The following is a 22,666-nucleotide window of genomic DNA, read 5'->3' on the forward strand; positions in this document are numbered from 1 at the left end:
AGAATAGCAGCCTGCATTGCTGCGAAAGGTGGATATACACTGTACTAGTGCCGACATTGTGCATGCCTTGTTGTCCGTGTCTATGTGCCTGTGGTTCTGTCAGTGTGATCATGTGATGTATCTGACCCCAGGAATGTGTCAATAAAGTTTCCCCTTCCTGGGACAATGAATTCACGGTGTTCTTATTTCAATTTCCAGGAGTGTATATCCTAGCACTGAAGGAGTAGCACGGGACAGTGATAACGGAAGAGAGGACAGTGGCAGAGGTAGAGAAAGGGAGATGACTGATTTTGGGAGGCTGTGTGTGTGTGTGTGTGTGTGTGTGTGTGTGTGTGTGTGTGTGTGTGTGTGTGTGTGTGTGTGTGTGTGTGGAGATAGCAGCAGTAGGACCAGAACAGAGAAGACACTGGAAATGAAAAATCCAAATCAGTGGAGACTATACTCCCACCTTTTAACTCCACACTAGTGAACTTAAACATGAAAAAATTTGCCCACATTCCCTTACTCCATATACCACAATTTATTTCCAGGTCTGAGTCAGAACCCGTCAAATAAACCATCCCCAGGGGTGTGGGTGGAGAAAGGACAGTTGTGATTGAATTGAAAAACAGCAGACTGTAAGCAAGGAAGTTAGTGGAAATGGGGGAGAAAGTGTGTCACACTGATAGTTGGTCTGAGGGATGCTAAAGGTGGCAGTAGGGGTGGGATGGTATGGTAGCAGTGAAAAAAAGTTCAGTGTGAAAGCTTCATCAGAAAGAGAGACTGGGTGAAAGGACTTTGAATGTTCTTTGTGTTAAGAATGTGAATATATTTGCAGGCTAAAATTTTTGGTTTCTTAGTGTAGCTTTGCCAGTGTGTTCCTTGTCTGGTTGGACACAGAACCTAAAAGTGTAGGGGGTAATAGAACTGCCTTAGTTGTCATTCTGTGTCATGTTGAATCATATGCAGTTAATTATGTTGACAAAATGTTTTCAGATTATAGCCATTAATATTTTATGTGAAGTGGTGTGGTTGATCAAATTGGAGGCAAAATGGCTGTATAATTGAAATTAAGTTCTATTTTCTCCTGTAGAGGCCAGCTGAGAACAGGGTAAAATCATGTAGTTAGTATTAAGTCGTACGAAATTCTCTACACTAAATGTTTAATGATAAAGATGTATATTGTTGAATCATTTGGGTATTGTTACTTTGTTACTGGATTCTCATGCATGTCAAAATTTTCTTTGTAGGAAGCAAGGATGGTCAGAGCCTACAGCAATTCAAGCCCAGGGGTGGCCTATTGCATTAAGTGGCCGTGATTTGGTTGGAATAGCCCAGACTGGATCAGGGAAGACTCTTGCTGTAAGACACAATTTACTTTGAAGTTACTTGGATGTTGGGCTGTAATTGTAGATTACCCATTTGCTATTAAATATGTTCCTACTTTTTGAAGTGTTACATTGAATTTTTTCAGTGGAATTAAAATATTTTCTCAATCACAATACTGCTGGCTTGTCCAGGGATTGTACTTCATCTTATTTGTGCACATTCATCTCCTTAGGTTGTAGGAAGTACTACCAGTTTCCTGTTATTAATTGGATCAGATTTTCATGAAACTTGCAACCTCACTTGATTTTTTTTTTCATATTAATCTTAAAATCCGGAGTTGAAACAAAATTTGCTTCACATAGGTACTCAGATGTGAACATACCATGAATCTTAAGGTGTGTGCCTTCAATTAAGAGGTTTCACAGTCTTGATTAGTCATTGGTTTTTCAGTTTGTTCACTGTTGCTAGTCCAGTCATGGCAATACATTGTTGGATCTTAGCCATGTGGTTGTTTTTGTAGGTCCTAATTTACTGATCTCATGGTTTTCATTTTCTTGTTAAGACACAAAAGTGTTTCTAAATTAATTTGGCTACCTTTTATTGAATTAAATGTTTAGGTTCTTGACTTTCACAAATTCAGTACTTCTGTCCATATTAAACCTACCAACCATAGCAGCACCTCCATTTTGAACAGCTGTCAGCCATTCCATACCAGGAAGCCCTTTCAATACAGCTTGTGTTGTCAAGTCTGGTGGCCAGCAGTCCCTCTCCGTACATACGAAGGGTTTCGTGAGATGGGTGAATATTTTGTACAGAAACATAGGTCCTGTGCCTCCTCTAGTTGCCTTAAACCTCCCACATAACCATCTGGCTACAAAGGAACACTTCACTCATGACTTGGTACTATTCAGGACTGGTGCAACTGAATCAAATTCTCTGCCAGGCTTTAAACTACCTCTTGTTGTGCCCTGAAACAAGGAATTTCCTATCCACTAATTTTACTACCACCTCCCATAGCGATATTGTCACCCACCAAATCACCTACCAATATACTTGTCTGTCCCTACTCCAGTGCTGCTCTGAACATCTTGCCTCATATCTCGTATCCCTTCAATAGACTGGATGTAAGACCACCTTCAGTCTGGTCACAGCCATCTCCCATCCCCCCTCACAGACGGGGGGGGAGAGCAACCTGGGATTTATAAACTAAAGTGCAACCAGTTTGCTGCTTTCTATGCGGTCATGACAATTAAGAAGCTGCCTGGCCACATAATAGCTGCAACAAACTGTGGCCAACACACAGTTGTACATGTCAACATGTTGTCCAGCACAATATACTTAACTTAGTCCCTGTTCTCCACCTACCTGTCTCCTTCCCTGCTTCTACTCCAGCTCAACACAGCCTTCTATTCTGCCATTGCGCCCACCTTTCCTCCCTTAACCCTCCCTCTCTTCTTCCCTGCCTCTCCTGTTCTCTCCAAATCTGACAACTGGCAGCCCTACTGTCTACCTGCAGTCTCACAAGCAGCACTGAGCCTTTCCCATCCCAACATAACCCCCTGTGGGGAAGGTCACCTTATGTGGTGGTACATGAGTTATCCATAATGCTCTTAGATTTTATCTCCTGAATCTCTTGTTGTGGCTTTGCATCATCACCTGCAATTCACTGCAATTCATCTATTTGGGCAAGGACACTTTCTGGGGTATGTCATCGTCTTACGTTGTCTCCTGCCCTCTTTCGCATCAATGACAAAACTGGATTTCTGTGCCCAATATCTGGCACGGTAACCAGTCCGTTGTGGGTGGGGCCGTCGTGTACCCATTTGGGTGGTAGCCCCCTGACAATGCAGGGATCACACTGTTGATGCCTGAGCTGTAACCTCCCCATGTATGCCAAGGAGTAGATGCCTGTCCTCCTGGGGCATCAGGACTCTTGACAATGGCAATCATGGTAGTTGGCCTTTGCTGTGGCCGTGTGGTGCCCAGGGGAGAGCCCGATTGGTGTGGTTGGCATCAGGGCGGATGATCCGCAATGTAGCAGACTAACAAGGGGAAGGCCTCAGATACGGCCAACCAATTTGGCTCAAGATTTGACAGATCACTTGTGTAAAACCTAAAAGGAAGGGCTCTATGATATTTTGGCTTGACACCCTCCTGTTTTTGAGAAAATCACCTCAAAAGATTAAGATGATAAATTGACTCAAAATTGGTGGTATCAATAGATAATTGTAAGTAGAGCATTTCTCATCATAGGTACAGGGTCCACAAATGCATACTTTTCCAAACATTGAGGAAATAACCTTTTACAACTGCCGCTTATGTATCCACGTGGTAAAGGCCTTTCGCCGAGAGTGCCGATAGGGCAACTGCTCAGGTAACTAGCTGGGAAGCAGATAACCCGGGATCAAATCTCGAGGAAACATAGGGATGTTACTCTTCCCATTTGTATTTTTCCTTAGCTCAGTTGATAGGGGTGGTAGGGTTAATAAGGTAAGTAAATCAATAAATGTAGGCAAGTAAATTTCATTTGGGATAGTAAACAAGTAAAATGTTGCTGCTGGTCACATTTCAATGTCTTTTCAAGTCTCACTTCTCTCCAAACAACTACATGGCTGGTACTTGTCATATAAACATTCAAAACACACATTCACGGCACCAAGAAAATCTAATGAATGCAATCTTTCGACGGCTACACTATTCCTTCCAAGGAGTCGGTGGAAAACAAACTTGGTTCACATTTAAAAATGTCTTTTTCAGGAATTAATTTTGATGTGTACCAAGCATATGATTGTCTGAAAAATTGGTGCTGAAAGTTGGTTATCAATTATGTTGAGAACAGTTACTGCATCCATGCGGTTGTGCAATTCCTGCTGGGTTTCCAGAAGCACACTGCAATTCTGAAGCCTCGAAATGGTTTTAATGTGTTGATAGAAATAAACATCACACGGCTGGCACACAGGTGTGCAGTTCGAGGGTATTACTTTAACTGTGCACGTCGGTTGACCCTCGTCATCTATAAATGTGGTGTCGTACGTTAGAGTATTCGTTTGTCCACACCAGGAATCCAACATTAGACAAAACTTGTTACCAGCAACATATAGTTTTAAAACACTGTCAAGAAATGTTATGTAAATCACATTTGTCAATTACCCTGATTTTGAGCGAGTAATGTAAATATTTTTCAATGAGTCTGTTAAGCAATTGACCTCTTCTATAACCTGAGGATCAAATGCAGCATTTGTTCCTTGTAAACACATGAAAACCTTGTGCAACACTTTTCCAGAGGCTATGATGGCATAAACTAATGCGACGAGGGTTCATCTTTACTCCTGCATGTGATAACTTGCATTGAATTTTCACCCGATATTCGCATGCTGTTTGCTTGGTGCGATCACGTAATCACGATTAAAAAATTTGTAATATGTGATGCCCAAGATGATGATGCAGCAAATGTAAAATCCTGGTTGGTCGTATATTGAAGTGCTGCACCTTCAGCACTCTCCTGGAGTATTCTCGTTGTTACATTCTCGTTACAAAAAAAAGATTTGACAAATCGGTCATAGCTCCACTTATCACCTCATATTTGTTGTATCTTGTCACTCATTTGCTATCATTTTCTCACAATTTTAGGCAGTCCTTCCTTTCAGGGCTGTTGCTCCACTCTTATGCAGTGTTTGTGGGTTCCAATTTGGATGATTCCTGGCTAGCACTACTGCCTTAACTTTCACTTAGAGATACAGTGCCGTACTTAAATCGTTTAGTAACCGGTTAGTAGTAACAATCGGGAACAGATGCACAGATTGCCTGCGATGTGGACATTTCCAAGGTGTTACGACCACTTTGTGACTCACTATTCGTGATGTATTCCACTGAATCACCTGCTTAGCCTCCATGGTGTAGTTCATCAGTATCAACAAGTCATTTCAATTGTGAGCTCCATAAATCACTTGACGATAGCCCCTCCTATCAACATGGAACACTGAGAAACAGAAGTGCCTGCTTCCGATAATACACTGATAATATGTCGGTCTTGCAACACTTCCACAAACCAAAACACAGTGTCAGTAACTTCCTGCTTGCTGTTGTCTGTGACAGGCTCCAAACTATATAATTCAGCCCTGGTTGTAGGGTGTACAGCCTCCATTATTCAATGATGCAACTGTAAGATATGACACAACAAACAAATAGTTAGTACGGGATAAACAGAAAAGTGAATTACTACAAACTACATGCAGTGAAAGTCATGTTATTTATGGAAGTTCACTGTATTTTTTCACAAAACTTATTTCATTTGGCGGATTATCGATGAAAAATTATTACATGTATTCTCCAGGTTTGTGACAGCCTAATGACTGAAAACAACTTTCCAGTTGACTTCTATAAGTTTCGTGCTGGACACCCTCACCCTTCGATTTTCATGGTTATAATATGATGAACAGGCAACCAGGATAGCATACCTCTCCCCATGTGCATTGTCTGGTGCCTCGCTTTAGACAAGTGTCGCGCCGTTTGCTGTCTGTGGTCCCTTGTGAGGAATTCACAGCTCTTACGCAGAGTTGTTTTCATGTGGCAAGGCTGAAAAGTTCAACTCTGTACTAATTCATGTTGCATAGGAAATTATTTTGCCTACCTAATTACTATTATTATTTCGCATTGAGTTGGGTACCTTATTAACCTTCCTATCCCTATGAATTCTGAAACGAGAAACAAAAATTCAAAGAAGTGAAAACTGAACAGTTTCAAGATTTGATCCCAGGTTATCTGCTTCTCAGCCAGTTGCCTTGGCTGTAGCGCTATTGGTGCTCTCAGGAAAGAGTTTACCATGTGGGCACGTAAGCGGCAGTTGTAAGTGTCTTCCTCAATTTCTGGGAAAGTTTGTGTTCGCTGACCCCATAACTAATGATGAAAAATGCTCTATTTACAATTACCTATCGATCCCATCAATGTTGAGCCAATTGCTCATCATAACCTTTAGGGTTGATTTTTCACAAAAACAGGAGGGTGTTGAACCAAAATATCTTAGTACTTTGTTTTAGGTTGTACACAAACATCCTACCAAATGAAAGCTGAATCGGTTGACCATGTCTATGGCCTTCCCCTTGTAAGTCCTCACCTCCTGGTGACCATACAGCACCAGCAGTCTTTTAAGATGGGCAAGCTTGAATAAAATTTTGACAGGTATGACCTTAAATCGTTTACCTTCCTTGCTACATCATGGGAGGAATGTAGGGCTGCAGAATAGATCAATCCTCGCCTCGGTTTTTGGTCTGTAGCAGAACTAATGGGGACTCGTTTCTACCTACGAAGCCTTATATTCTTGTTGAACACCTTAAGGATAAGTTTGGAGAAGTGGCAGCACCGTCCAAGATGCGAAACAGTGCAGTATCGATTCAGACACCGTCCCCAGCCCAATCCCAAGCCTTGATCACCTGTGACAAACTGGGTGATACTCCAGTTTTTGTCACTCTCCATAAAAGCCTCAACATGGTACAGGGATCATTTTCCATCGCAATCTGCTCTTGCACTAAGACGACATTCTCCATGCCAATTTAGAACAGTGGGTGTTCAGTTCGTCTGGCGCATTTACATGGGACCTAAAGCCAACAGGGTTGCTACTGGTGCCTTAATCTTGGCCTTTGAGGTTGTTTCATGTTTCATGTTTTACTACTGTGACTTTAAACCATACGTCCCTTCTCCTATGCAGTGCTTTAAGTGGTGGAAGTTCGGGCACAAGTCTTCCCTCTGCACTTCCAATGCCACTTGTCGAGGCTGCAGACGTCCAGTGCACACAGATACTCCTTGTTTGCCACCTCCCACTTGGATAAACTGTGGAGAGCACGACCTCCCCTGTTTCTCAGACTGCCCAGTACTTCGAAATGAGCCTAAAAATGTGGAATAAAAGACCTTGAACCAGTTGACTTACAGAGAATAAATGTAAGTTTGAAAGATTACACCCTATTTGGTTGATGCGACATATGCTGCAGCTATATCACCATTGCCGCAGCTACTTTGAGAGCAAGGCCCCTCAAATAAGGGGACATTGATCTCCCCTCCCAACCTCCCCCACCACTTGCCGGAGAAGCAGCAGCCTCCTCCGGCTCCTCTCGTGCAGAAGGGGTTCCTTGGGGTGCTCTCTCCCAATGTCTCAACTAATGCCATGGTGGATGAAGAGCTTCACGGTCTTCCTCCATGCCTGAAGCTGCTTTGGAGAAATCTTCCCAGCAAGCCTTTAAAGAGAAGCAAGAGAGCAAACATAGTAGTTGTAGTCTGCTAAGAAACAGGACCCTCCGCTGGCTCCAACACTCACTCCTTATCAGTTCTGCATCTGAGGATGCGGTGGAGATCCTAGTGTCCCCTGTGGACCTGGATCTCACTGATGCCTCATCCACCATAGAAATGGCTACAAATACTGTCGGTGAGCCTGAGGTATAACCTGCTTTCTTGTGTGCATGACTTCTCAGCCTTGCGCTATCATCATCCTCCAGTGGAATTGCAACGTTTTTTTTTCCACCACCTCACTGAGCTACGTAAACACTTAGCTTTACACCTACTTCCTGCATTGCCCTTCAGGAAACCTGGTTCCCAGAAACAGGACCCCTGCTCTCCATGGCTATAGGGGATATTACAAGAACTGTAGTGAACAGTGTCAGGTGGAGTTTCTCTGTCTGAACTCGGTATGCAGTGAACCTGTGCCCCTTCAAACCCTTGCTGAAGCTGTGGTTGTCACAATAAGGATGAAGCAGGAAATGACTGTCTGCAACGTTTATCTTTCTCCAAACCTTTCCTACTTTTGGGAGATTTTAACGGTCATAACCCCTAATAGGGTAGCACTGTGCTTAAATGGCCCAGGCAGAGATGTCGAAAATTTACTGTCACAACTCGTCCTGTCTCTCAGAGGTCCCCCCACACATTTCAGTATGGCACATATTTGGCCATAGATATCTCTGTTTGCAGTCCTGGCCTTCTCCCATCTATCCACTGGAGAGCACTAGACAGCCTGTGTCGTAGTGACCACTTCCAATCTTCCTGTCACTACCTCAGTGTCAGGCCCATGGATGCATACCCAGGTGGGCTTTAAACAAGGCAGACTCAGAAGCCTTCACCTCTGCTGTCACTGTTGAATCTCTCCCACATGGTAACATCAGTGTGGTTGAGCAGGTAACAACGATTATTTCTGCGGCGGAAAACACGATCCCTCGTTCCTCAGCTGCCCCCCCCCCCCCCCTCCTCCCAAGCGAAAGGCAGTCCCTTGGTGGTTGCTGGAAGTCGCTGAGGCAATTAAGAAGCATTGGCGAGCTCTACAGTGGCATACCCGCCATGCTTTCGCACTCTCAAATGGCAGATGGAAGGGAAAGTCCCCTTGTTCCCTTCACGTCACAGTGAACTCAACGCCCCATTACAGGGTGGGAGCTTCTTGCACATTGACCCGACATAGCTCCTGGCCAGACCAAATCCAGTAAGGTGATTAAGCATCTCTCATCTCACTACAAGCTACGTCTCCTCATGATCTTTAACAAGATCTGATGTGATGGCGTCTTTCCATCACACTGGTGGGAGAGCACCATCTTAAAAGTGCTCAAGTTGACAAAATCCTGCTTGATGTGGCTAGCTATTGGCCCATCAGCCTCACCAATGTTCTTCGTAAGCTGCTGAAACGTCTGGTGTGTTGGCAGTTGGTGGATCCTGGAGTCATGTGACCTGCTGGCTCCGTGCCAGGGTGGTGTCCGCCTGGGTCACTCTACCACTGATAATCTTGTCCCTTGAGCTCTGCCATCCGAACAGCCTTTTCCAGATGCCAGCACCTTGTTGCCATCTTGTTTTGATTTGCGAAAAGCATATGACACCACCTGGCAACACCATATCCTTGCTACATTGTAGGAGTGGGGTTTCAGAGGTCTGCTCCAGATCTTTGTCCAAAATTTCCTGTTGCTTCGTACTTGGCACGTCCAAGTTGGTGCCTCCTGTGTCCCCCTCCCCCAATATACATGAGAATGGGGTTCATTTTAGACATCTGACTTGGTTTCCTCACCTTTGCCAGCTTAAACATAAGTGCTGGCAGCACCTCAATGCCCTCTGCTGCCTGAGCAACACCAACTGGGGTGCAGACCTCTATGCAGCTGCAGCTCAGCAGAGCCCTTGGTCAACCCTGCCTTGACTATGGGAGTCTGTTTTATGGTTTGGTGGCACCTTCAGCATTGCATTTACTCGAGCCAGTGCACTACTGTGGCATTCACCTAGTGACAGGAGCTTTTAGGATGAGTCCGGTGAGAAGTCCTTGTGGGAGGCTAGAGCCCCTCCGTTGCAGGTTAGGCGTGTAAAACTGATGGCCAGTTGTGTTGCACATGTTCGTAGTTCTCCTGCGCATTTGAATCACCTGTCTCCTTTTCCCACCCTTAGCAATTCATCTCCTGTCAATTGCAGTTAGCCTCAGATCCTTTCTATCTGAACTGGAGTCCTTGCTTTTATTACCTGTACTCAATGCATACACCCCCATGGTGTACACTTAGGCCACTGCTTCGCCTTGACCTATCACATGGCCTTACGTACTCAGTTAAACCCGTGGCTCTCCACTGCCACTTCCTCTCGACTTTTAACATGTACTGAGCCCATAAAGTGCTTTACGCCAATGGCTGATGCTCATCTCGGCTTCGTGTATGTTCATGGAATACATACTGAACAGCATTCCTTGCCCTACACTGCAGAGCTGGTGGCTATATCTTGTGCAATTGAGCATGTGCATTCATATCCTGGAGAGTCGTATCTTCTGTGTACTGACTCTTCGAGCAGCCTACGAGCTATCGACCAGTTCTTCCCTCGTCATCCTCTGGTAGTGACCATCCAGGAGTCCATCTACACCCTGGAATGGTCTGGTCGTTCATTGGTGTTCGTTTGGACACAGGACATGTTGGAAACCCAGGCAGTGAACTTGCTGAAAGGCTGCATGGAAACCACTAATGGAGAACGGCATTCCAATAACTGACCTGCATTCATTTTTATGTTGCCAGGTTTTTCGGCTTTGGGAGACTGAATGGCATAGTCTCAGTATGCACAACAAATGGCATTCCATTAAGGAGATGATGAATGTGTGGCAGTCCTCCATGCGGGCATCTCACAGGGACTCTGGTTCTGTGCCGGCTCTGCATTGGCCACACTTGGATGACCCACAGCTACCTCCTGCACTGTCAAGACCCACCTCAGTGTCGATGTGGTGTCTAGTTGACAATGGGCCATATTCTGGTACACTGTCCCACTTTGACTGTTCTGTGACAAAATGTTCAGTTACAGGACTCATTGCCGCTAATTTTCTGACAGCACCGCATAGGCTGATTTAGTTTTACATGTTATTTGTGAGGGGGTGGGGTTATCATTTGATCTAACTTTTAGTGCATGTTCTTTGTTCCTGTGTGTCCTCTACCCTAGTGCTTTCAGGGTGGATGTTTTAATGTGTTGCAAAGTGTCTAGCTTCTCCATTTTATTCTCATGATGAGCCAGCCATGGTAATCTGTTTTGTAGTTTAATATCTTCTACCTGTTTCTTGGGTTTCTGTGTTTTTCTTCTCCCCTTTTGTCCATTTAAGTGTTTATTGCCCTTCCGCCGTTCTTCTGGTTTTTCTTTTGTGCCTGTTTTGTGTTGTCAATCCCGCTTGTTTTGTTCTCATCCTTGTGACATTGTTTTATGTGGAACAAGGGACCAATGACAGCAGTTTGGTCCTTTCCCCTATTTTTTTTTTTAAACCCAACCAACTTGATATCCCTCCCCTCTCCATGCTGCCTCCTTGCCTTCACCACCCACACCAGATTGCCATGCTCATCAGGCAGTTATGATGCATATGTAACCTGCTCAGTATATTATGTACAAGGAAATGATGCTGACAGCATTTAGTGTTTGAACATTATAATGTTGAGGTTACCTGTAGGTTAGCCTGTTGGGTTAACTAATTCCAGTTTCTCCCCTAAGACAAATAGTTGCATTTATGATCAGAATTTGGTTTCATTTGATTTTGACAGGGAAGCTAAAACAGCTTAAGTATGACCTGCCACTGCCCACACCAAAACAGTTTGTGTGGTATTTCTTCCTGTGTATCTAGCTAAGCCAACCAATGCCCTTAAATAGTGCCAGGAGTCCCTTTACCAGTTTTCTGTTACAGTATCTTCTGGACAACTAGACCTGAAGAAAATGTGTATCTTTTGCTTTCCAGTGCCATGCATTTGAGGGTTAGGTGTGATGCAGTTTCTTCACACTCATCACTGATCCCTACATTTAGGGTCTTCTTCCATTACACCCATTGTATCTAGGTGTTTTTTGAAATTCCCATGGCCGGTCATTAGTCCAGTCATGTTTGATCTTCCTTGTGCAATCCCAGGATTACAGAGCTTCTTTTCAAACATGCCTTGGGCATGATTATCTTACCATGTTGTTGTTTATGGACCTTGGTCCAATATTCTACGTGCTGTTTCCTGAGCCAGTTCTGTAGTTCTAGTTTGATCGTAGCCTTGGTGGTTGTCAGGACACATTGTGGTCCAATAAATGCAGTTGTTACCCCCATCCTGGCCAATCTGTCAGCTTGTTGATTTTCACAGATCCTTAGTGGCCAGGGTCCCACACTAGGTTTACCTGTTGCTTCCCCCTAGCTCCGCCAAAGCCCTGTGGCAATTCTGCAACAGTCTTAGATCTTGTTGCAAGAGCTGCCAGTGATTTCAGAACTGCCCGGCTGTCTGAATAGACGGAGACGCTGCGGTCATTGCTAGCACCCTCGCATATTCTCCTCCACATGCCCTGATTGCAGTAATATCAGCTTGGAATACAGAGGCTAGTTCTCCTAGAGATTATGCACTCCAGTCTTGGCTGAACCCCTTACGCCCCTGCCCCAACGCCTTGGCCTGATTTCGACCCATTGGTGAACTAAACAGTGTCCCCCATAGGGTGTTGAACTGTGTTTTCCCACTGCTCCCTGCTTCCAATTATGTTTACCTCATTCACTATTTTATTGTGGGATTCTGAATATCCTGATGAGATCTGATTTTTGCCAGTTTGAAGTCAGTATGCCCCAGCTGCTGTCTGTCTGGACCCAAAGATGTAGTGGAGGCATGTCAAGCATGGCTTTCATCCCAATGGTTGGTGTGCTGCTAATTCAGCCAGTTATGGCTAAGCAGGCCAGTCTCTGCACATTAGCAAGCTCCTTAGCTGCAACGTACTGCTCTCTTCTTCCACCGCACTATGGCTATGTAAGAAATTGTAGGTCTAACCACTGTGGTGTATATCCAGTTCATACCTCTGGGGCTTAGGCCCCAGTTTTTAACCCAAGCCTTTCTGGTACTCACTAGAGTACTTTTTACCTTGGGGCAGATACTCTTAATGTGAAGGGTCCACCTTAGTTTCTCATAAGGTTACCCTTAGATATCTAACTATCCCCTTCACAGGTGTAGTTTCACCAAAGAACTTTAGATTCCAACTTGATTGTTGGATATGCCTCTTCGCAAATGGCACCACAATAGTCTTCTAACCCCAGATCGTGCTTAATGCACCAATCTTGCACAATATCCAATCCTCTGTGTGCCATATTCTTGTCAGTAAGTTTGCCAATTATTACTATAAGGTCCTCTGCATGTCCTTGGCAGAAGCATTGTCTGGAATTTAGTTCTTGAGTGAGTTTGTTCATCACTAGCTTCCACAATGAAGGGGACAGAACTCCTTGTGGGCAGCCTCTGGTGAAGTTACTTAACCATATTTTAATTCATTATGGTAGCCTCTACCTTCTTTCCACTAAGCATGGTCCTAGTCCACCTATGAATGGGGGACCCAAAAGTAACTGGAATCGTAATGCTGCACATCTTGTACTTGTAGTAGCAGGTTGTGCCGCTAGAGGATTGTAGTAGGAGCTCTGCTTAGTCATTCTGCCACGCAGCATCACCCAACAGGGAGAAGTGTGGTTCCTTTGGCAGTTCTTTGAGTGTGCGTACAGTGCAGACGTGACACGAGGAAATGGCTAGTTCTTGCGAACAATGTGCAGCAGTGAAGTTTTTTCTTGCTCGGCAAGATTGCAGCAGAAACTGTTACCTACAAAGACCATGCTCTTAGTAAAACGCAAGTGTGCGAATGGTTTTCTCTGTTTAAAAAGGGAGAAATGGTGGTTGAAGGTCAGCCCCGTTCTGGTTTACCTTAAACTGCTCGAATCGGACAACATTGTCAAAATCTGTGATCTCATCAGTGAAGATCGACACAGGATAATTGACCAACTCGAATGTGTCCGGGTTGTCCTGGAGCTCAATTCAGTGCATCTTGACCATAGGTTTGGGGATGTGAAGTGGCAGCAAAATTCGGGCCGAAGCTTCTTACCGGAGATCAAAGGGATCGCCGCGTTACAGCTTTTTCAGCAAAATCATTATTGGTGATGAGTTATGGTGCTATGGGTACGATCCAGAAAGTAAACAGTCATCACAGTGGAAGTCACCTGGCTCACCTTAACCAAAAACGCTCATGTGAAAACTATGTTTATATATATATATATATATATATATATATATATATATATATATATATATATATATATATATATATATATATATATATATATATATATATAATTACCTCAAAGGGATTGTACACTCTGAATTTGTCCCTGAAAACCAGACAGTAAACCAACAATTCTATGTGGAGGTTATGAAATGGCTTCCAAGAAGTTTGTCGCAAAAACATCCAGCGTTGGGATTCTGGCGTGTGGTTCCTGCATCATGACAACGCTCCTGCACACAGCTCTCAGCGTTCATCAGTTTTTGGCCTCAATGAAGATGACTACCTTGACCCACACGCTCGATTTGCCAGATTTAGCACCCTTGGACTTCTTCTTATTCCCGATGATGAAGAGAGACTTGAGGGAAGCGTTTTGCAGATGTGGAAGATGTAAAATGCAATGTCATGAAAGTGCTAGAAGGTACCAAAGAGGACGAATTTAAAAGGTGCTTCGAACACTGGAATGAATGTTTTGACAAGTGTATTAATGCTACTGGAGAGTACTTCAAAGGAGATTAAGGTTGTATTTGAAAACTATAAAATATATGCTTTCTAGAAAGAAATTCCGGTTATTTTTGGGTCCCCCCTGGTGCATATATTGGTCCCTATGTCATGCACCTTTGCTGCTCTTACGATGGAATCGAAGGTCGTGTTATTGAAGGCCCCCCTCAATATCCAGGAACATGAAGTGCTTTCTCCACCCTCCCAATGAGTTGGTGTAGAGCTCTCACATGATTTACCTGATTGTTATGAATTTTGGTTTGAATGTAGAGCCCAACATATAGATGAACCAGTTTTTCCAATGTTTTGAGAATGGACAGACTGATTGGTCTCATCCTTGGCCTTCGTATGATCAGTTCTCCCTGGCTTTGGAATGAGGACAACCTTCTCTGCCCTCCAAACATTGGGATGATTCCTACTGCTAGGCTAACCCTAAATAACCTGCATAGTACTTTCAGAATATTCTCTCCTGCCTGTTGCAGGAGAGCTGGAAAAATTTCATCTGGGCCAGGTGACTTGAACATTTGGAATGTTCCCACTGCCCATTGGATTTTATTAAAGGCCACATACTCTTTGGCCGATTCCCAGTTCGCTCTTAGAATGCCTGCTGTTGACACTGTGGTATTAGTTGAGCTTCATCCACTAAATGGCAGCTCTCTTCAGGCAATAGAGAATGTTCTAGGCGAGTTAGAACATGAGTGCGCATGCAATGAAGCAGCCGCAGAAGTGCACCTTTTTCATCTGTGTTTACTGCTGCTTAGTGAGTGAACTTTCGCAGTGGTGAAAAGTCATTCATCAGATTCGGAGATTTAGCAGCTGCTTTTAGAAAGTAATGATAGTATCATTAAGAGTTCTCAAAGTTTTCAAAATATGGAGAATTAGTTAACACGCCTTTCTTCAAGAAACTGATGGGTGAAAAGCGTTCCTTTCAGTGAAATTCTTAATCTTCCCCGACCGTACCTCGTATGACCCACTAGGCACTATCAGCAGAAAACTATTCAAAATTCATCCCATTATGGAGCATCTGAAGCGTAAATTCAGATCAGTATACATGGCAGAAAGGAACATCGCCATTGACAAATTGTTGTTCTGGAAAGGACTGTTTGGATGGAGGCAGTATATTCCATCAAAGTGCAACAGATTTAGCATCAAATTGTACGAATCCTGTGAAAGCAATTCCGGGTATGTATGGGACTTTGTTTACACTGGAAACGACACTAATTATGGTAGCCACTACCCGGATGGAGAAAAACCCCTCTCGAATTTTTTTGGAGCTTGCACACAATCTACCCGGGAAAGGCCACTGCTTTTATCTTGGCAACTGGTACCAGCCCAGATTTAGTGGACAACACCAATGTTGTCGGTACAATGTGGCAAGACAGGAAGGGGTCCCCTGACTTTCTAAAAAGGAAAAACTGAAGAAAGGGGAAGTACATAACAGGGTACAGAGGCAATCAGATGGTAATGAAATGGGAAGACAAGAGACAAAATGGTCAGCAGCTTCCATGATAAGTGTTTAAATGTAAACTCAAATAGAGTTGTTCAAAAGCCACATTTCATTGACAACAGCAAGAATATGGGGGCACAGATAGTTGAGATTCTCAGTTACAAAGCTACCAGATGGCCAGGAGCAGGCTGAAAAAAATTATCAGAAGCTTTTCCGCCACTTGTTGGACATTGCATGCTTCAATGCATACATTCTGTACAAGAAGCATGGTGATGCTCAAAGTAGAAAGAGTTTCATAATTAGTTGTGGCGAACAGTTGACAATATCTTCACGACGACGACATCAGTAGGACACCCACCTCGAATGCTGAAAACACGCCTTATGGCTAGGCATTTTCCAGACCTTCTGCCGCCCACAACAAAAAAGACCAAGGAGGTGTGTGGTGTGCACGAGAAAAGACCTTCACTAAGAGACTTTATACTGGTGCAAAGAAAGCAAAGCTTCCTTGTGTGCAGCACCTTGTTTTAAAATATTTTACACTGAAAATGACTTGTAGTACTGTGAAAATAGTTTTGTTAACTTCTGCAATATGTTTTATTCATTTCCGATATCATTTTAAATTCGACAACGAAAGCGTGAAGGAAAACATCTGCGGGAGATCAGTATGCAGTGCCACAGCATACGGGCAGGCTGGTGTATATTACCCACTGCGGAAGAGGCGCATGTGTGCAAACTCACCACTTAACAGGTTAAACAGTATCAGCAATGGTGGCATTGTCATGAAGCAGGCGTAAGCGTGTATGCTTATGGTTGAACCACTTATTTACTGTGATGTTTTTGGTTTAATTCAATATGTTCATCAATTTTGATTTTTTCTGGGAAAGCACAAAGGATAATCTCTAAAACACATGTTTTGAATTTATGATTTTGAGTCTTAGCTTGTCGGAAAACAGCTTGATTACCTTGTACCCAGATACCATTAACAATCTTTTGAAAAGTTTTTACTTGCTGTTTTACATCTGATTTTTGAAGAACTGGTGAAATTTATTACCACATATTATTGTATAAACATTGTATTGTGCTTTTAATTTCCTTCACTTACACACATTTTATACAAAGTATTGGAGAAGATTGCTATTTTCAATAGTATAGGGTAATTACATGTGTTTTTGCTCATTTTGTGGGTTTTAACATTTTCCTCAGTTATGCATTTTCCTCAATTTTGTATTTTTAGGTCTGCTGTACCAATTGGCAGTGTAAGAGGTTTCACCGTATCTGTTAACATTCGTCATTAATATTGTTTTTTGCAGTATGTCCTGCCAGCCACAGTACACATCAACAACCAGAAAAGGTTGTCTCGTGGTGATGGTCCTATTGTCCTTATTCTTGCTCCTACACGAGAATTGGCCCAGCAGATACAGACAGTGGCCAGAGATTTTGGGACATCGACATTGATTCGTAATACATGCATCTTTGGAGGAGCCCCAAAGGGACCACAAGTTAGTAAGATTTTATCTTAATATGTTGTGAAATGAGCAGGTGTAGTTTTTGTGGTCTTCCACTAATTTCAACATTTAATACAAAGTAAAATTGCTGAGATAAATAATTCTGTAATCAATAATTTTGTGAATAAGCATAGCATATATGTGTTACTTTGAGACTTCGTTTTACATTTATACTGATAATCTTTTTTTGCATGGCGGTGATGTAATCAGTTTAAATTCCTTTTATACAGGCTCGTGATCTGGAGAGAGGAGTGGAGATAGTGATCGCCACACCTGGTCGTCTCATAGACTTCCTGGAGAGGGGAATTACAAACTTGCGGCGTTGTACGTACTTAGTGCTTGATGAAGCAGATCGCATGTTAGACATGGGATTTGAACCACAGATTCGAAAAATAATTGAACAGATCAGACCAGATCGCCAGGTATTGATGTGGTCAGCTACATGGCCTAAAGAGGTGCAGGCATTAGCAGAAGACTTCCTTACAGATTATATACAGATAAATATTGGTTCATTGACACTTGCTGCCAACCATAACATTATGCAGATTATTGATGTTTGCCAGGAGCATGAAAAGGAAACAAAGTAAGTGGCGGTCTTCTGTGCTTCTTTGAAATTTTGTACTTTTTCTTGGTCAGGTAAAGTTCATGGTAAGTCTTGTATTTAATTTGTTACTCATAAAGTTTTATTTGTTACTCAGACTGTCACAGCTGATGAGAGAGATATGTTCTGAGAAGGGGAATAAAACGATAATCTTCGTTGAGACAAAGAAGAAGGTTGATGACATAACTAAATCCATTCGTAGAGAAGGGTGAGATAATATCTTGTACTTTGCCTTCATTGTAAGTGTAATTGTAATCTAAAACTAGTAACTGATTAACTAAATTGTTCCAGGTGGCCAGCAATCAGTATTCATGGAGACAAGTCACAGCCTGAAAGAGATTATGTGTTAACAGGTTGGTTGCATTGTTAATGTATGTTAAATCCTTGAATAATAGTTTTTGATAGGCTTCTCCACACCTTTATGTTTGGTTTCAGAATTCAGGAATGGGAAGTGTCCCATTCTAGTTGCCACTGATGTTGCAGCCAGAGGTCTGGGTAAGTTGGTTAAATTGATAGTAATTATTTTAAAAAATATTGTTTTTTAGATTCGGATCTGCTATTCAACCCTTTCACTTTCATATTCAGAAGCATTCAACCTTCTGCACACAGTTTTTTTTAAATAAGCTTTGGAATTAAATTCTGGTTTAATGTGTTCACTTAAACAAGTAATTTTTTGTGAATTTATTTAACTTATTAATTTCAGATGTTGAAGATGTGAAATATGTCATCAATTTTGACTATCCTAACACATCAGAGGACTACATACACCGTATTGGAAGAACTGGTCGTTGTAACCTAAGTGGGACAGCATATGCATTTTTTACACCAAACAATGCACGCCAAGCGAAAGAACTTATTGCTGTTTTGGAGGAAGCCAATCAGCCAGTCAACCCAAAACTGATCGATTTAGCGGCATTAGCTAGAACTGCTTTTAGTGGAAAGGGTAAGCTTTTGATATGAAATAGGTGGGAAATATGCTAATGCAATTTCATGGTGTACATGGTCAGGGAGAGTAATTGTGGTTTTTTTAACAGGGCGCAATCGTTGGAATACACGTAGCAAGGATTCAACTGGCACTGGTACACAAAATGTATCGAGAAACATATCAAACAACTGGCAGCCTATGCAGAATGTCAATGATCAAGAATATCGTCATTCCTCTGTGCCGAGATATATCGCAAATGGAAATCTCAAAAATAATTCTGAAGGTGGCTACAGAAACAGCAATGGATATATGCAACAGCAGCAGCACCAACAGCAACCGCAACAGCAGCCGCAACAGCAGAATGGTTACAGTCAGTCAGGGTTTGCCCATCAGAACGGATATGGCCAGCAGAATATGTACACACCACAGAGTTACAGTCCACAGAATGGAAGACCATATAATAATCAGTCTGGGAGAAATGGTTACCAACAGGGCCAAAGAATAAAGAGAAACAATGCTCAGTCTTATGGTCCCACAACTGGTGGAAATCAGGCTGCAGCCCAAGGAATGTATGCTGTACCACCACCATTTATGATGCAGGCTGGTACAGCAGATGCTAACTTACAGAGCATATTAGGCCACAAGTTCTTCCAGTCAACAAGGCCACCTCCACAGGCAAATCCATGTGCTTACCAAAACATGGCAACAAATCCATTTGGCCAATACCACCAGCCAATGCCATATGCATACAGTTACAGCCAGCCTGCAGCTGTTCAACAGTAAGCCCCCAACCCATCTCCCTTTTAGAATGGTACGGCCTCAACAAGTCCTGCTTCATTTAATTCCAGTTGTGCTCTTTAAACTGTAGATTGTTCAGAAGTAAATTTCGTTCAGTAGAATTCATGTAGTTAAATCAGTTTTCTCTTTAATGTTTCATCTTAATATCGGTGTGTGGGAAGTACTTTCTCAGTATTTGGTGTCAATCAGATTTTGAAAATTAATAGCCACATTCCAGTTTCCGTTACTACTATCTTGTAGAGATTAAATATTTCTGTATGCTGTTGAGATGCACGAAACATTCAGAAGGGGGGTGGGTTGGGGGCTAATAATATGTTTTGTTAATATAAGGATAATATAGGTACTTTTCTTACTAGATGCCGAACTATAGACTACTGTTATAGTGCAAATTGATTTTTTATTTTTCATATGTTACACACTTGAGTACCAAATGAGCTGTTTGTAATATGAAAGATTTTCAGGCAGCTGGTACTGTTATTTCCAGTATCATTAGGAGTAAAAGGCATCATTGGGAAGAAATGCAAAAGTGCAGTATGCATTGTGCATAATGCGAGACAATATTTAAGTCTTTGTTGTTTTTTCTGTGTTCTCAATAATTCTAATGGTTGTTTCTCAAAGAATGTTCCTTAACCCCCTGAAGATCTGTCCGCCCTCAAGGGTCGTGTAAATAGTAGTTTACTAAACGTTCAAATGTATAAATTATTATATAATTGGAGCTCATATTGTGGCCCATAACTCAATATACACTCAGTACTGTGATATAAGATTTAGAGTAATTTTAAACTTATATTTGCAAGTCCAAGAGAAAGGTCGGTATTCAAACTATGCCAACACTTGTGCACAGTATTTTGATAAAGGGAACACAATGTTTTAACTATAGTCTGTAGTATGTGATACTTTCTCAAAGACTGATATGAGGATATATTTTAAGTATCTTAATGCTGGAGAGGATTTTTGTCGCAACAGTGCTGCTGATCTTCAGCACAACTTATGAGACTTTGTTTTTTAAAATTTGCTGTGCTGTATTGAGAGTTTGTTCTAATGCTTCTTGTTTGTTTCTTAATGTAAATCACGAGAATACTTAGCATAGGTACCTAAATTAGACTGCGTGACTGTTTCATGGTTAACTCGGAAATATTTTTCCATGGTTAATTGGGAAATTTTCCACCAACCTTTCTCATTGGAGGACGTGCAGAAGGTTTGAGTTATATTAAGTAATTTGTCTGAATATGCAGTCTCATTAGATTGTGTAAGTGTAAGAATTTTTATGTAAAATGGTGTGGATTCTAAATACCATACTGAACTGAAGACTAGTCTTCTTGCTGAAAAGTATTCAGTAAAACTAGCAGATGTGCTGGTTTTTGTAATGATTCATGACATAATATCATAATTTCATGTTACGACCCTTGTGAAAGAGATAGATAACACTTCCTGGAAGTGTGGGAAGTACCTTACTCTTCTGTAGGTTTCTTTAAAGTGCATTTCTTAAATGTATTACAGTATTATGGTAGTAAAAAGTTATTGCATACAATTTTGTACTTTGATTCAATATATGTCAGCTTATTTTTTAATATGTCTATTTATTTTAGCGGCTTTGCCCCATGCTGCTTATTAAAGTATTCAAGAACTAAGACGATAAATTTATACTATAAAAATTACATTCAGTACTTGAGGAGCAAATGGACTGCAATTACAGTGCTATATTGGCAATATGAAATAGTTGCCATGTTAGTTCAGATTTGTGTTGATGGTGGAATGTGCCACAGTAATGCAGCAGTGTGACCTGTTCACTCATCTCAACTTTAAAATAATGATTAGGCAGTAAATTGTTTTTAGGCGCTACTTCTAGCTTGCAAAAATTACACAATGACACAGCACCATCTTACTGCAGATTTCAATTTGTGCAGAGAATTTGTTAAATGGCAGATAAGATGTGGGTAATGCAGGGAAAATGCGATAGATGTCAATCAGTATGTGAATAAAGACATCCTCATTAATGTTATGTAGCGTTGCTTTTGTAAAGCACCTTGATGGCTATCCTTAAACATAAACTTAGTGTCTTGGCTATACAAGATGGCATTATCACAGCAATTTTGTTCTATGCACCTGTAAATTTTTTCAAAATGTTCTTCCAAATCACATTTGGCAAGTTTCTCCAAAACAATGTAGTGAAAGATGTTAATGGTGAACCAACACATTTGCAAATGACAGAATGCAAAATTGTGCATTCTTGTAAAGCATGTATTTCGCAGTTCATTCGACATTCAGAAGTTAAGTTGATAAAGTGTAATATGTAATACATGTTACACGAAATCAAAAACTAAAGTGATTAAAGGAGGGAGGATTTTGTAACTGATAAATAAATTGACAAAGTGAAAGACTCACAACAAGACTTCATGCAAAAGGACAATTTTCGTGGGGTACAAACTGATAAGATGGCCTGAATTCTTGACAAGTTTTAGTAGTATTTTTTGAATAACAGCAAGTTGGATTTATTGGGATTGAACATTGTTATTCCAGGGCTTGGCTGTGTTGGTTTTGTTTTATGGTGGTGTGGCAACAGTAATGTTGCCATCGACATGACTGATTCATTGCTATATGGCAGGGCAAAATTACTGATTGAGCAGGATGCTGTCCACCAAGGGTGGAAAATATTTCAGTGCTTGACCATTTTTACGTCTGTCTATATCCATGAATGCTTCTTTTCCTCAGCCTTGGGTACTCCTGTCATGCAGACAGCACTGCATTGAGTGGTGCAATGTTATTATTCTACTTTACTTCTTCAAAAGATGGTGCATTTGTGGAGAGGCACTAGAATTGCAGTGATTGGAGTGGACTTTTTTTCACAACTTTCCAGGAGGAAAATATGTAGATGACAAAACAAAATAGATCGTTGCATCTATCTGTAAGATAGAACATAACTTTTCATACTTAAAATACAATAGGTATTTATTTCAGTTTTAAAAAAACAAACTTAATGTTTTCAGCTCTGCGGGCTTTAGAAAATTCATGACCTGTATTGATCAATAAATTCAGTTAGGTGTATTGACCACATGTTTTATGAAATACAA

At 41.8% G+C, this 22,666-nt stretch overlaps 1 protein-coding gene across 4 annotated transcripts in view; it reads left to right on the forward strand.

Annotated features, from left to right (window-relative positions):
- LOC126353866 (uncharacterized) overlaps positions 1 to 21,166 on the forward strand; it is a 39,725-nt gene extending 18,559 nt beyond the window's left edge. For all 4 annotated transcript variants that reach the window (XM_050003038.1, XM_050003039.1, XM_050003037.1 and 1 more), the window contains 8 exons: positions 1,230 to 1,341; positions 17,077 to 17,265; positions 17,502 to 17,854; positions 17,970 to 18,080; positions 18,164 to 18,225; positions 18,308 to 18,367; positions 18,576 to 18,815; positions 18,907 to 21,166. In XM_050003038.1, the coding sequence (XP_049858995.1) occupies positions 1,230 to 1,341; positions 17,077 to 17,265; positions 17,502 to 17,854; positions 17,970 to 18,080; positions 18,164 to 18,225; positions 18,308 to 18,367; positions 18,576 to 18,815; positions 18,907 to 19,580 (1,801 nt within the window). In that variant the 3' untranslated portion in view covers positions 19,581 to 21,166. The remainder of the gene's footprint in view (positions 1 to 1,229; positions 1,342 to 17,076; positions 17,266 to 17,501; positions 17,855 to 17,969; positions 18,081 to 18,163; positions 18,226 to 18,307; positions 18,368 to 18,575; positions 18,816 to 18,906) is intronic.
- The last annotated feature ends 1,500 nt before the right edge of the window (positions 21,167 to 22,666 follow it).

Source organism: Schistocerca gregaria, chromosome 3, assembly GCF_023897955.1.
Source record: "Schistocerca gregaria isolate iqSchGreg1 chromosome 3, iqSchGreg1.2, whole genome shotgun sequence".
NCBI classification, from domain to species: domain Eukaryota; kingdom Metazoa; phylum Arthropoda; class Insecta; order Orthoptera; family Acrididae; genus Schistocerca; species Schistocerca gregaria.